The 16575-nt window shown below is 33.6% G+C and overlaps 1 protein-coding gene across 1 annotated transcript; it reads left to right on the forward strand.

Moving 5' to 3' along the window:
* The first annotated feature begins 6199 nt into the window (after nt 1-6199).
* Nucleotides 6200-12805, forward strand: LOC145789365 (uncharacterized). The gene is made up of 6 exons (XM_082902356.1): nt 6200-7229; nt 7934-9144; nt 9251-9382; nt 9470-9642; nt 10536-10748; nt 12079-12805. The coding sequence occupies exons 4-6, from the start codon at nt 9619-9621 to the stop codon at nt 12112-12114; spliced, it is 273 nt and encodes a 90-aa protein (XP_082758482.1). The 5' UTR covers nt 6200-7229; nt 7934-9144; nt 9251-9382; nt 9470-9618; the 3' UTR covers nt 12115-12805.
* Nucleotides 12806-16575: the final 3770 nt, after the last annotated feature.

The raw sequence follows: 16575 nt of genomic DNA on the forward strand, positions 1-16575 counted from the left end.
GTTAAAGATAAAACTTCATGACTTTATAATTGAGTTTATATTATTATTGAAACTTTATAATTGAGTTTGTCTCATGGTTATTTGTAATTGAATCTTCTTAAACACCAATATAATTTGAGACGATTTAAGCAATTAAAGTATTAGTTTAATTTATTTCGTTCTTAAGTTCGTAAACTCAACACAAGTGACTAAAAAATACCAAAAATAATATATTTTTAATGTTTGACTAGCAGAAACTACTAACTGCATTTACTGAGCCAAAACTACGAAAACTAAAATAGCTAACTTGATAATTATTAGTTCAATGGAGTTGAAATTTAGTGATTTAATCACTGTTTTAATTAAAAAAATAAAAATAACTATTTTGATAGAGATGCTCTAATATAATATGAATAAGAAAATAGTTGTTTGGCCGGATGATGTGGTTGTCTAAATTATAAGATTAAAATTTTTCACATTATGTTAGGTTGGTACTGTTACTGATTTTGACAAACTATTTCTAATTAGAGCATATGATTTGGAAAAAATAAAAAAATAAAAAACTTGAAGGATTGAATGGTAAAATTGATAATTTATGGATGAAATAGAAAAAAAAATGATAATAGTTGAAGAGATATAAATGAAAACAACCATAAAAATAATTAAAAAAATTAAAAACACTAATTGATAATAGTTGTACAGCAAGCCAATGGCAAAGATAGTGAAGAGTATTGAGGTTAAAGATGAATCATCACCGTTTGTTGTTTCGTTTTCACCAAGGGGGCCAAACCCAATTACATTAATAAACAGATTTATATATATATACATATATATAGACAGATTTATTAATAACCATGAGACAAATCTGTTATATATAGACAGATTTCAGATTTATATACATATATATAGACAGATTTATTAATTAAAGTATGTTCTTAATTAAAGTATGTTATTAATAAACAGATTTATATACATATATATAGACAGATTTATATATATATATAGACAGATTTATATATATATATATATAACAGATTTATATATATATATTTCAGATAAACAGATTTATATATATATATAGACAGATTTCAGATTTATATATATATATATATAGATTTATATACATTTCAGATTTATATATATATATATATAGATTTATATACATTTCAGATTTATATACATTGCATATATATATATAGACAGATTCATATATATATACACAGACCGAGAGAGAGAGAGAGAGAGCATACGCAGAGGGAGAGAGAGTCGTCGCCGGAGCACCACTCTTGTCGCCAGAGCCGTCGCCGCCGCACCACCGCTGTCTTCCTCGTAGGCCGTTTGGGAAATTTGGGGGTGAAGTTAGGGATTTGGTGAGGAGGATCGAGCGGGAGGCAGAAGGAAAAAGGAGGGTTTTTTTTTTGGACTTTTTGCGACGGTATGATGTACACCGTCGCAAATAGAACGAAAAACGGTGCCGTTTGAATTAATCCTTTTTTGCGACGGAAATTTGCCGTCGCAAATGATATATGCCGTCTCAAAAAAAATGTTTTTTGCGACGGTTTTATTTACCGTCGCTAATACTTCCGCATTTCCGACGCCTCCGCTTAGTTTCATTACCGACGGGTCAGTACCGTCGCTAAAGGCTATTATTTGCGACAGGTGAAGTTACCGTCGCAAAAAACGGTTTTTTGCGACGGGGGGCGCGGCGTCGCTAAAAACCCCGTCTTTTTTGCTATATTTTCCTGTAGTGAACAATACCTGTAACAATTGCCTCCGGAGAAAAAAGTTTTTCAAAATTAAAATTGATAAAATCTTACCTTAGATCAATTATGTTACAAAAAAGATTAAGTGGATTAGCTATATTATCAATTGAAAAAGATTTGTTAGCAAAACTTGAATATAAATATTTAATTAATATTTCTGCATCTCAAAAAGTTAGAAAAATAAATTTTAAATAAAAATTTTATTTTAAAAAAATTATTAATTGAAGGCCTCATTTTTAATTATTGTTTTTGGCCACAAATTATCTAGAACCGACCATGTTCATTAGTATTTCACAATGTATAAAACGTATGAATAATACATCATTTTTATTTTATTTTTATCGGTAAAAAAAAAATGTTTCTTAATTGTCCCCTCATCTATGGACTCACATATTCTGATTCTTTTATCTATAAAAATGCATCAATCTTACCCTCTTCCCCTTCCAGATTGGAAGTATTGGTACGAATTTTATAATTAAAATATCAAAATATAGAAGGTTTTTAGGTGAACAAGTCATAAAATATAGAAGTTCATAAATGAAGGATAAAATAATTATTCACTGAGAGTTAATGGGTTGTGATTTAATTAACATTTTCTTCTCTTTTGTAGTATTATTGTTCTTTTAACATACATGAATTAGGGGTGAGTAATGGATATTTCGATTCGTTTAAATTGATCGAATTGAATCGATCCGTCACATTTTGGACGGATGCGTGATGATGAACGGATGATTGTAAATTGATTTTTTTCAGTTCATTTAGTTTTGGACGAATGGCGGAATTAAGATTCCTTTGGCCACAACCGGACCGCCAAACTACGAACACCTCTGATAATTTGGAAGATTTTGTATTTTCAATTTGTTTAGATATTTTATTTGTATTTTCAATTGAAAAAGAGTTTATTTTGTTGTATTTTCAATTCGGAAATCTTTTTATCAAATGGCAAGGGTTAATATTTGGTATTTTTGTGTGAAAAATATAAAGTTTAATTTTGTCATTTTAAAAAAAAATAATAAATTAAATAGTTTTTAAATAAAAAAAAAGTAATGAAATAATTTTGATAATGCACGGTTTTCTTATATGTATTTATTATTGGTATTTGATAATTTACTTGATAATTTTTTAGTTATGTTGAGTTGGATTGTTATCAAAAAAAATATTAATGTTATATTATGTTCAAAATTTATAAAAGTTTAAATCGTCAAATCAATTCACATCTATCCGTTAATCTGTTCAAAGCGCCTTCATCAATTTGACGGACGGATACGGATTGACTTTTTTCAATCCATCCATCTGTTAAATGATTAACAAATTAAATTTTTTTTGACCGCAACTAGACGGTGTAGACTGCAAACGTGAACGTATTTTTGGTGGTCCAACTTGTGGTTGTCGGGAATGGACATGCCCTCGGCAAGTCCTTTTATTCATAATTTCTAATTGAGTACTGGTATATAAGTTTAAAATTTAAAATTTAAAATTTAGATTCATTTATATAAATATTAGTGTGGCACTTTATTACAGTCTCGTTTAAAAAGTTTGTTATTTTAATAAATTATTTTAATAAGTTAAAATATTTGTAATTACGAAGATGGTTGAATTTTTTTATAATTAAATATAATATTTATAACACTACAGGAAATATAGGATTTAACAGCGTTTATTTAACGGCGCTTTTTTAAATGTCACTGTTTTTAACATTTAACGACGTTTTATAAACGTCGCATTTTATTTTGAATAAAACGGTACCGTTTAGAGAATCGAAGTCGTTTTTTCAACGCCTTCACATGTGTTACAATAATGTTATTCCTCGCTCTCTCTTGGCTCTGTGAGAATCAGAGAACCCTTCTCTCTCTCTCTCTTCAAGCCCTCATTTTGAATCTGGGAAACCTTCAGTCTCAGAGAAATCAATCCCTCAAATCTCTCACTCACCCGATCGCTGGCTCTCTCTCTAAACCCTTCACTCTCAGATATTACGATTCAACCTCAGAGTGATTTCGATTTCGAAGTTTTTTCTCTCTCTCTCGATTTGGAACCTCCACCGCCACCACCATCTGCATCGTTGACTAAGGTGAGCACCACTGTATACAATCTCAATTTCGTATTCTCTCTCTCTCTCTCAAGCTCTTCCTTCCATCGATTCTTCTCCTAGGGTTTACATATGTTTAAGATTTCAAATCTGAGATTTCTCATTCAAAAATTTATGTTTCAGATCTGAGATTTATCATTCAAAAATATGTTTGAGATTTGAGATTTCTTATTCAAAAATATATGTTTCAGATCTGAGATTTTTCATTCAAAAATATTTGTTTGAGATTTGAAATTTCTCATTCAAAAATATTTGTTTGAGATTTGAAATTTCTCATTCGAAAGTGTATATTCTTTCCTCATTAAAAATTTTCATTCGAAACAATATCCTTTTAGATATGAGATTTTCATTCTAAAATACATGTTTCAGATCTGACAGTTTTTATTTGTTTGAGATCTGAAAACTCGTTGGGATTTTTTTTGGGTATAGTCTTCTTTTTGATTGTTGATTTTTGAGGGAATTTGATTACTCAATGTTTTGCATATATGAATGACATCCTTGATGAGGTCTGCTGCTATGTTCTGTGTGTTATCAATTCATGCCATATTCATGGAACAAGTGTAATAACTTATTGACAATCTATCCTTGAATGTTATGAGTTTACCTTCAAATAGTTTATGCCAATGGATTTGTTTTACTATTTTCAACTTATTTTAATAGCGAATTTGAGGTAGTTTGCTATTTGAATAGCAAAATAACAACTTATTTTAAGGTAAACAATTAATATTTTCATGCTCCTGATGCTACTAGTTGACTTGGTTTATCATGTATTTGCTAATGTTCAATGATCCACTAATCTAGTTATAGTTGGTAGTCAAAATGCAAAGAGAAGAGGCTGAAAATGATTAGGCTTATTTTAATATACAAAATTGAAAACAGAGACAGAAAAATTGTAAGTTTTCAAAATTAACAGAAACCCTTAATTCAAAAATAAGAGTGTGTGAAGCTCTGTGCACTCTGTCTCTCTCTGCGTGGCTGTGTGTGTGGTATGAGACAGACTTGATGGACGAGTGGATGAATAAGAGAGTCATATGTTATCTACATTCTTATTGCCATATTAGGACTTATGATCTCAAGCATATATAACAGTTCAGTTGTTTTTCTACATCATTCTTTAGTACAGAAGCACTTTCATATTTTCGTAACTTCTTGAATCCCTAAAAAATGATTGCTTGAATTTGCTCATACATGGCATTGTGGTGCTACTTCATCTGGCTATATTAACCCTTTTTTTTTTCTTTTTTTTTTTGTGAACATGGAACATACTCTACAATTTAATGAAATTTGTCAAAAACTCGTTCACTAATATGAACTCATTGACAAAAGGTCAAAAAAGAGATAGAACGGTGCTATGAGCTCATTCACAAGTTGGGAATGGGAGTCGTGTATTTAATTGGGGAAAGAGGCAAGTCACTCCATATTTAACCTTCCATGTATATACTTATTTATGTAGATGTATATGGAGTGTGGAACTGCAAGTGAACAACACAAGATACATCGTAGGGAAATTTTATGGTTGCTAAAAACAGGTTCATTACTGAAAGTTTACATTTTGGTATGGCATTTAAAGCTTACAAGTGGAATGTCACTAGTTTGGTCCTACCATTATGAAAACCTGTGTCCTGGTTTGTGCCTTTTGTTCATTAATTCATCATCTAAGAACGGTGGGTTATGATATTTTGTTATTTTCATCTATTACTGTCAATAAGTTTATCATATTGGTGATTTGAGTGTTTTCCTTTCATATTGTTTTTCTTTTTCCAATGCTTTTTGGGTTAAATTGAATTTCTTTTGCCTCAGGCACCATGGCAATTGAGTACCTCGAGGACAACAAGACTCAGACGGAGATCATTGATATCCTTCACAACACCTATGCTCGGCTGATCCCTTTTGAGCAAAAGGTAGTAACTGACATAAATGCCATTGGATTTGAATAAACTTGTTTGTTCACCATAATCCCGAGCTTTAGGCATTGTCAAGTTTCTCATGCCTAATTTGTAAACACTAATAGGATTAATGAATTCCAATCATCAGCTGATCTCCAAGAAATACAATTATAAATTGTATCTTTCAATTTACAACTGCAAATTACCTTTGTGACTTTATTTTGTTCTTCAATGTGGATTTCATGTCTAAAACTCATTTCTATCTCTAGAACATTTTCTTTCTAGTTGAGGACGGTAAATGATATTGAGTGATAGTTCAAACTCGTAAATTTATCTTATATGTGTCTTGAAGCATTAATATTTCACAATCTATCTCAATGCACATGGATATTTAGTTTTGTTTTTGCCTTTTAGTTCAGTTGGAGATAATTGAGCTGCTTCTGAAAGCATGTGATGCTGTGGAGAACTATGTCAAAAAGGTTAGAAACATTTTAGTAGCTTAAGTAAGATGAACAATCCATTTTGTGACTCCAATTTATGCTCCTCTCTTTTTTTGATTCTGTTATTTCAATTCTTTGGGCAGTGTAAGACTTTGGTTTTCGAATACAGACCGTTCATCTCTGAGGAGAAATGGAGGTTCAACTTCTAGCTTTTATTGGTACTTAGATTCAAGTGGCATCTCTTGTGGTGTATTTTACTTGGAGATACTTTGATGTTTTGTTTATTATCTCCTAGGGAAATCACTGTTACAATTTACATGACTGCTTTTTTTCTTAATAGTTCTAAGCTGAAACAATGTGTTTGGCTCATCACTAGTCCATTCCATGCATTTAATTTTTTATATTCAGTGAATTGATGATTGAGACATAGTTATAAGATTAGTTGTACATAATTATTCATTTCAACCATCTCATTGCTGATCAGTAGATCATTTTATGGACTTTCCTCTTAATTCCAGAAAATTTTAAAATAAAATGAATTTAGGAGGTATTTGGCTTTGAGTTTGGAACTTTACGGCCAATGAACTATGAACAAATTGCAGAGTTGCTCAATGGTATTGCTGAGAGGTTTGATTGGGATAAAATAATGGGGGGTGACAACATTATTGGACTCAAACAGGTAGACTTCTCTTCCATAACGTTTTCAAAATGCAAAAACTTCTTCTCTAAATCCATGGTAACTGGTTAGTTTTGAACCCTTTTCCAGTTTATACATTGCTTTGTTATGGATGGTGATGCTCGAGATTTTTATGCTTTTGGCACCATTAAATGATATAAATGTTAATTTTTAAATTTTTTTTTTGTTTTTTTACAAAATATCAGTTTTTCAAACAACCAACTGAAGAAAAACAGTTATTGTGTCTGCCTAGCATTGTGGTGGTCTGAAAGTAGTCTTGATGGCATTCTAGTGGAAGTGGTAGTGTGATGGTGATGGTATCAGTGGTGATAGAACTAGAAATCTTATTGAAACTACAATTGGACAAGATTAACCTATAGCAGTGCATCCTGAATGAAAGTAAGTTTGGATTCACATGTTTAAAGCAAGGGCCTATGAATCTGCGTTTTATGTACACACATATCTGGGATTATATACTAGTTTGATCACCACTATGCTATGAAAATTCAACATTAGCTGGTTTCTTTGCTCTTCAAATCTTTCTACTTTTGAAGAGATTCAAAAATTGGGTTTTAAAAGAAAAGCATTTCACACCATTTCTCTCATCTTTTAATTATCCAAACAGGTAATTAGGGGCAAGAGATTTCTATTTATTTTCTTTTCTTTCCAAATCACCTAATCTAAGCGGGTGGCTAATGAAAATTTCCAAAATGTCCGTTAGACAATCATTGGGAGGGTTTGGGATTTAATCCTCTTCAAACCTTAAGAAGAACAATTTATTCTTTTGCTTAGATACACGTTACGAAGAATAAGTTGTCAAACACTTTTCAAATTAACAGTATATTCTAAAATCTTATTTTGTATTAGTCCCATAACTATTTATCATATTCACCAGAAGGCAAACTCGTGCAGAATCATTGGCAACCCATTTCAAGCAGCTCCTCCAGAGGCTGACTAACTTTGAGTTCTATGGATCCTTTTTTTAAATTTTTTTATTTTATTTAATATAATATATAAACAATTTACTTTACTTTCAAGTTTGAATCAAATAGTTCATTATATTTCTGGATTTGTTATTAATTCAATTTTTAACTTTGCCACAGGATAATATGGAGTACAGGTTCACGAGTGTATAAGAGATTCACCTTGCCCACCTCAGTGATTATGGTACTTCTAAGTAAACTAAAGTTTCTTACCTCTTTTCCATTCATAATAAAACTTCGTAGATGATGGCATACCCTGACATTTTTGCTTCTTTATAGATTTTTTTAATCTCATATAAAAGTTTTGGCTACATTACAGAACTGTGACAGTGTAATTATTAGCTGTCTGGGTTAATCTTTTCCCTTTCTAACATCTACATCTCTTTGTACTTTACGTCAAGTGTGTGGAGTCATTTTTCCAGTCCTTTCCTCTTCTTGTTCAGTTAAGCTTCCAAATTAACAGGAGAAAAAGTTGTAATACCGAATGGAATGACTGTTATGTTATTGCTGCAAACAAAATTGCTTTTGGGAGTTTGGTTATTTCAGTTTTGAAGTCACCAAACAGTTTGGTTTTTGTATGGAAGAGTGAGATGTGTGATTACTTTTGTGAGTTTATCTCTTCACGATCTTATGGGTGATTTAATTCTAGTCAAGTCTGGGGCTGGGGTGCAGCAGTGCTTGTCTTTCAAAGATGCAGAGGTCTGTGACTTGAATTGGATGTATTTGTCGTAGAATGTAATTATACAGCATGTCTCTGTTAAAAAAACTTGCTTAATTATCCTCATCAATTTGTCTATCTTATATGTTATACTTGCTTTTAAATCATTGTTTGATTTTACCAAGTTCAATCATTTTCACAAATATTTTAATTCAAATTATAGGCATGCTGGTGTCATATGGGTGATATGTCTGAGGCATCACTTTGTGTTCTACAAAGTGATAGTTTGACAATCTATAAGACAACAGGTGAGTAGTTTGAAGAGGGCGGTTTTGATTACAAGAAAGCAATTGTTGATTCAATTGTTATCCTTATAAGAGACATCCCAGATGCCAAAGAAAATGGGCTACTTCACCTTTGTGAATTTTGCGATATCTCATAATTCACTATGTTTTCTTTATTCTGAGAAGAGGAATGGTTAACCATTTGTTTGCAGGTTCGTGATAGAAGAAGGCCCAACTGCTCCTGGTAAAAAGCCCCTGGTAAAAAGGCCCCTGGTAAAAAGCCAACTGGTTTAGGTGCTGCTCCAACTGCTCCCACGTCCACTGTTGATGCTTATGAAAAGCTTCTTTCCTCTATCCCAGAGTTCTCGAGCTTTGGGAAGCTTTTCAAGGTTTTTTACCAGACACTCCTTCCATTATATATACTGATTTTGACTATTGTTGATAATCTGCTGATTCAGGTTTTTTTTTCATATAAATTTTTGTTTCCTGTACCAGTCTTCGGCACCTGTGGAGCTTACAGAGGCTGAAACAGAATATGCAGTTAATGCTGTTCAGCACATTTTTGATAGGCATGTGGTGTTCCAGTACAACTGCACAAATTCAATTCCCGAGCAATTACTGGAAAATGTAATGACCATCTTAAAAAAAGTAGTAGTTCCTTTATTCTGAAATTATTTTGGGATAATCTCTCAATTTTTTTGTGCTTACTGCCAGGTCACCGTTGTTGTGGATGCTTCTGACACCGAGAAATTTACTGAAGTGTCAACAAGGCCTCTAAGATCTCTTCCATATGATTCACCAGGACAAACATTTGTGGTATTTGAGAAACCAGAAGGAGTCCCACAGTTGGAAAATTCTCGAACATGTTGAAGTTTATTGTGAAAGAGGTACTGTTCGTGTTTTTATAGTCATGTTAGACACAGGGCTACAAAGTATCTTGGTGTTGCTTGGTTATATTTGGACATGTTCAAGCTTGGCTTGAGCTTATCGAGCTGTAAAAACATTTATGCTTGAGCTCAGCCCGATGGGTACTCTACTTTAGCTCATGAGCCTGTTGGTCTTGTGTATGGCAAGAAATTTGAAAAAGTTCACGGCCTGATTTTTTATTTAAAAAAAGAAGTTAAAATTAAAATTTTAACAAAACATTGTTGTTGTTGTAGACCACATGGAGGAAATTGCATACTTTTGTACACTTTCCACTCAATAAATCTATGTCCATCACTGGTTTCTTAGAATAGCTTGTTAACATGCAAGAGTAAACTTATCCTATAGATGTATGGACAAAAAAGTTACTTACCATTTCCTTTGCTTATTACTTATTTGTGAGGTGAGTTTTTCAGTAAGGTTACATATTATCCAAACTTGTATCAAATCTTAAAAAACAAATAAATAAAATAAAATAAAATGTAAAACCTTAACAACCTTTTTCTGGGCTGTGTTGGGCCAGCCCATGAAATGTTTTCCAACAAATGTATTTCTTTGAAAAAGGTCCAGTAGGCCACAAGTTCCATAAAACGGCGTCGTATTCTTTCTTCCGCGTACCACTCACCACTCACCTCACCCAATAATCTCCTTAGCCTCTTCACATCGACTCTTCTTCTTCTTCTTCTTCTTCTTCTTCTTCCCCAATGTTGGGTTCGCTTCAAAACCCTTCTCAGCTCTCAAAGCAGGTAATCTCATTCATATTTTTGTTTTTGTTTGTTTGTTTGTTTGTTTTCTTGATTTTCTTGTTTTCAATTTTACTAATTAGTTGTTTTCTGTATATCTTTTTCACTCACAGCAGCAGAAACAGGAAAGAGAATGGTTTGCAGTGAGTTTCAAGCCAGAGAATTTCATTCCAGGTCTAGTCATTGGTTTCCTTTTTGGGTTGTTCTTGGACTTATCAAAACCCATCAAAAACAATAATAATACTACTCCTAAGAAGGCGGCCAATCTCTTACTGGGAAAGCAGCAAAGACTGGTCTCAACTAACACTGATGAAGAGCTTAAAATGGTACTGTCTCTTATTGTACCGCCTCAGTTCTTTGTTCACTCTGCTTTTTATCTTTCTTCAAACATTATTGTTGTAGAACTCAATTAAATGTTGTAGAAAACATTGTTTGATTTTAATTGTTTTTGCTTTTGGGAGTTTTCTATCAATGAATTTGATTTAGAGGGTGATATGTGATAGGTGGGTTTGATCTTTGTACTTAGTATAAGGAGTTTGGTGTGATGTATTTGGAGATTTTGATCAATACTAAGCAGTTTGGTAGGAACTGTTGTTAAAAAATATGGAGTAATCCTATTAATATGCTGCTACTAGAACCCATTTTTTTGTGTTTCTTCCTTAATCAGTCAGTGAGTGTAGTTCAGATTGATTTTTAATTGTTATGTTACAATAAGTGATGTTTTGCATGTATTTAAACTATACCTAAAAAAGAAAAAACCCTAATTGATCGGATTGGACTATTGTTGCTTGGAAGGCCCTTTGTTGAATTTTGATTGCAGTGTTGTAAGATATATACAATTCTATTCAATTTCTTATATAGTCCTGTAAGCACATAAAGGTGAAAGATGTAGGTATTCATATGCTTTAGAAGATTTTGGTTATTTATTCAAATTTCTTAAGCAAACCAAGTACTCTGATCAGTTATGTCGTGTGTGTGGATCCGTTTTCTCTTTTCCAGGTAGAAGACTGCCCCATAATTAGTAGCTGGGCTAAGTTTTATCCATCGAATTGCTGAATGTGAGCTTGTTTTCTTCCAGGATGATAATAGGAAGTGGGTATGCACACTTCAGGATCTATTTGTTTTCTTTGCTGCTGAAATCCTATATCACTATTAACTAGAATTCAACCCCAAATGGTAGAGATTTGAGCTTTCTTCTGGAGTTTTGAGTTGCATATTAGCTGCTGAAATCCTATATCACTCGTTTATAAACAAATAGAATAAAGAAAGCATAAGCTGTTCTGCCAGTTTTTGGTGATTACTAATTCTAATCTACTTTTATGGATATCTATAAAATCATGCACCTTTCCACAGCATACCAAAGGCATTAAAAGTAAGGTATGAACCAATTATAGATGTTTTGCTGGTGATGGTCAAATATAGCTCCTTTGGTATTTTCCAAAGTATATGTTTAATTAATTTGTTTTCAGTTTTTACATAATTGTCAGAATGCTCTCCATGTGCTAATTCGATTTACTTCTGTTGCAGCTTACGAGCATCAATGGAAGGTTTTCTTGATGCTTTTATGGAGCAAGTAACCGCCTTTCCGAATGTAAGTACTTAATTGAGTTCTGCTTTCTATGGTATGATTGGTGTCTCATGATTTAATCTGTGCAGGATGTTAGAGAAGACCTTAGATGTTCTATGGCTTAGGATGCAGAGACTATCAAGAACGAGAGCTGAAGCATCAATAAAGATCCAAAATGTGTGGAACTATCAATAAATGCAGACAAAGACAAATTGCAAGCACAGCTACCTAAGGATATACCATTGGATTTTCAGAAAAAGGTTATTATAGCCAAACATGAGAAGCAAGAAGCCAACTCTGATATTTTGTTGGGAAAAAATGAAACTTACAAGCGTCTTATGGGTATGTAAACAGTGGGAATTAACTGCTTATGCAAAAAGGGTTAACCGAATTCTCGTCTTATGCGTATGTAAACAGTGGGAATTAACTGCTTATGCAAAAATAGTTAACTGAATTCTTTCTTCAAGAAGCATAGTGTATGGTAGTTGAACCATGTTTTGAACATATATGTCTTCTATCAATGGTCTAATGGCAATTCATAGAAAGTTCTTAGCCCTAGTTGAACATTTAAAATTGATTACCTCCATTTTCCTGATTTTAGATATTGAAATGCGGTTAACTGCCTTTTTGTATTGCATGGTCTATCTTTTCCTATGGAGTAGGGATAAGGTTGTAGCCATAAATATTATTTTCATGTCCATGTGAGGTTGAATCATAAGCCTCAAAAGGAAGCAATTCTTGTAATTTCTTCACAGTATGGTTTTGACTTTACCAGGATAAGTTATTAGACAAGCATATAGACCATTTTGATTTTAATTGATGTATTTAAAGTCTGAATTGTTTCTATTCTTAGGTATGTAATGCATTGTTTTTTATTTTTAATTTTGTTTTCAAGCTTAGTTTATTTATTATTTTAATAAACATTAATTATTAGTTCTTAATAATTGTTTGCCAGGTTTTTTTTTGGTTCAACCATATAAAATTAACACAATCTAAAAATTAAAAAAAAGGCTATGGTGGCGTTTAAAAAACGTCACTATATCCCATCCCAACGGCTAGATTTTAAAAAGAATAAATGTCTATGACGGCGTTTTCAAAAACGTCGCTAAATGTCAGAGTGACGTCACAGTACAGTTAGGGTAGGACATTTGGCGGCGTTTTTGAAAACGCCGCCTATATTAATATAACGACGTTTTTTAAACGCCATAAAGTTATAGCGACGGCCGCGTCCTCGACGTTTGGTACTAAACGCCACAAAAAAAATTAACGACGTTTTTAATACTTTTAGCGGCGTTTTTTAAACGCCGCTAAAAGTGAATTTTCCAGCAGTGTAAGAAAAAAAATAAAATAATTATAGTTTGATGTGACTTTTTATCTTATTAATTATATTAGTCTATTTTGTGTTTTTTTTTTTTTTTTGTGTAGATTTTAACCCAAAAAACTAAAAAATTCATTTGCCAAACACTCCTTAAAAAATCTAAGTTGTGGGGATATATTTTCTGAGTATCAACACGTGGCAAGGTGACGCCGACGTGTCAGCCGAGGTGCCACGTGTCCTGATCGTGACGCCGAGGTGATCTCGGCAAGGCCAAGGTTATCTCCGAAGATATCGGAGTCCGAGATAAGTGGATAAGGGACAAGAGTCCTAGAATGAAAAGGGAACTCAACCTGGATGAGGGACAAGAGTCCTAGAATGAGAAAAGACTTCAGTTTGTATTAAGATAAGACTCTTAGAGAGTTTATCCTAATCTTACTAGGAGTCCAAGATTAGCAGTAATCCTGAGTCCATAGAAGTTAGGTTTCTATTGGAACTAGGTTTATGTTGGCTATAAAAGAGAGGCACCCCCATGGGTCTAAGGTATGTTTTTGATACTCAAGCTTGTGAGTTTAGTACTTGATTTATCTTTGAGAGATATACTGACTTGATCGTCGGGATGCCCCCGAGTGGACGAACCACCGCGGGATTCTTATATTTCTGTTGCAGGTCAGTCAGGTGCCATCTATTCTGCCGGTGCTCTCTAGCTGGTTGCTAAGTGGGCAGTGTGATCAGAAAATCACTCACACAATTTTGGCGCCGTCTGTGGGAAAGAAAGAAGAATAGATGGCCAATGACGGACAGAAGGATCAGACTGGAGACAACGCTCCTGCTAGGAATAGGAGATCTATCAACCTCAACGTTGAAGGGGACAACCGCAACACAGAAACTCGTGACCAGAGTCACGGGGTGAAAGACGCCGGCCAAGAAGGTGAAGCACCAAAGACAACAGATCAAAACGGATACTACAACGAAGATGACCTCCAGGTATGGAAGGATAGATACCTGCGGAGGAACGAAGACCCTTCCAGAAGGGATGCAAAGACAGGGGGCATGAGCGCTCCCAAGGAGATAACATTCAAGTATAAAAGAACTCATCTTGAGTGATCAGATCCCGGATTCCAGATCCTGGATCCCGGATCCGAGAAGACATGATCTCAGCCTAGACAAGTAGGCCCGAGAAGACAAGAGCTCAACCTAAGTGAGCAGATCTCGGATTCCAGATCCCGGATCCTAGAAGACATGATCTCGGCCTAGATAAATAGGTCTGAGAAGAGAAGAGCTCAACCTGAGTGAGTAGATCCAAGATTCTAGCAGACAAGATCTCGACACTTAAGTCCGAAAAGAGAAGAGTTCAGTGAGCAAATCTCAGATCCCAGAAGATAAAAAAGAAAACACACAAGGTTGGACTGCAGTTAGCCAGGTTGAAGACCTTTTATAAGGTTCGCAAAGGAGTATGTGGAAGCCATGCAGGGGGCAGAGAGAAGAAGACTATGTTTACCACTTGTTGAAATTTGTAGCAATTTACAAGTTGGTTAAACCGATATGATGTTTACCACTTGTTGAAATTTGTAGCAATTTACAAGTTGGTTAAACCGATATGATGTTTACCAGTTGTTGAAATTTGTAGCAATTTACAAGTTGGTTAAACCGAGATGATGTTTACCACTTGTTGAAATTTGTAGCAATTTACAAGTTGGTTAAACCGAGATGATGTTTGACACTTGTTGAAATTCTGTGTGAATTTACAAGTTGAAGTTAAACTGAGGTTAGGTTATATTTAACACTTGTTGCAATTCTGTGTGAATTTACAAGTTGAAGTTAAACCGATGTGATATTTAACATTTGTTGAAATTCTATGTGAATTTACAAGTTGAAGTTAAACTGAGATGATGTTTAACACTTGTTGAAATTCTGTGTGAATTTACAAGTTGAAGTTAAACCGAGGTCATATTTAACACTTGTTGAAATTCTGTGTGAATTTACAAGTTGAAATTAAACCGATGTGATATTTAACACTTGTTGAAATTCTGTGTGAGTTTACAAATTGAAGTTAAACCGATGAGATATGTAAACACTTGTTGAAATTCTGTGTGAATTTACAAGTTAAAGTTAAACCGATGTCATATTTAACACTTGTTGAAATTCTGTGTGAATTTACAAGTTGAAGTTAAACCAAGGTCATGTTTAACACTTGTTGAAATTCTGTGTGAATTTACAAGTTGAAGTTAAACTGAGGTCGTATCGGAAGAAGATTGGTTTAAACACTTGTTGAAATTCTGTGTGAATTTACAAGTTATAATTAAACCGAGGTTATGATAAAGGAAGATGGTTTAACACTTGTTGAAATTTTGAGAAAAATTTACAAGCTGAAGTTAAGCCGAGGTTATGATAAAGGATGATGGTTAAACACTTGTTGAAATTTTTGAGAAAAATTTACAAGTTAAAGTTAAGTTCAAGCAATATCTGCGTACTTGCCGAGACTACCAGGTTGTCAAAACTTGAAATATGGAAAACTGAAGTCTTGATAGAAGACATTGAGAAAGTGACAAGTCCTAAGCAACACTTGTGAAAATATTTGTTACAATATTTTCAAGCGTTAGGACAAGGCCGAGATGAGCAAGGTTAGAAGTTGTGATAGAGGTATTTTACCCGAAGAGATTGCACAGTCAAGATGTACTTTGAAGACATGCAAATTATTCTAAGTATAGAATCATATAAGAGCAGAAAAAAGAAGACATACATTCAAAGAAGAAATTAGAGAAATGCATTTAAAGAAGAAAGAAGGCACTTCGGCCTGAATATTGAACAATAAATTATTCAGACTACAAAAATGGCACGTCGGCCGGATTAAAAGCATACAAAGACGGACAAAGTACAAGGTACAAGGTACAAGGAGTAAAAGAAGGAAACAAAACTACTCGGCATCAATGGCAGGATATAGAAGACAGTTGGGAAGACTTCTCAGCCTCGGGCTCAGCATCGATCTCCCGAAGAGTTTAATCAAGGCTTTTCTCGGCAATTGGTACCTCGGAGTTTGAAGGCAAGGATTGAAAGCAAGAATCTGGAAAAAGACACAGAAAACAGAAACAAGAATGTAATTCGTAATCAAGAATGGTGATGTGTGAACAGTGTGTATTCAAGAAGATGATTTGGAAACAACGGGTAAAACAGCAATGGTGATTAACAATGAAGCAGAGCTTCTTGGAAAGCAACAAGAAATAAAATCAGGAGGAACAGTGGCTTACCAGAAAGAGGGAAGCCGGAATGA

Source organism: Camellia sinensis, chromosome 13 (genome assembly GCF_055761805.1).
Source record: "Camellia sinensis isolate YWXY chromosome 13, ASM5576180v1, whole genome shotgun sequence".
NCBI lineage: Eukaryota > Viridiplantae > Streptophyta > Magnoliopsida > Ericales > Theaceae > Camellia > Camellia sinensis.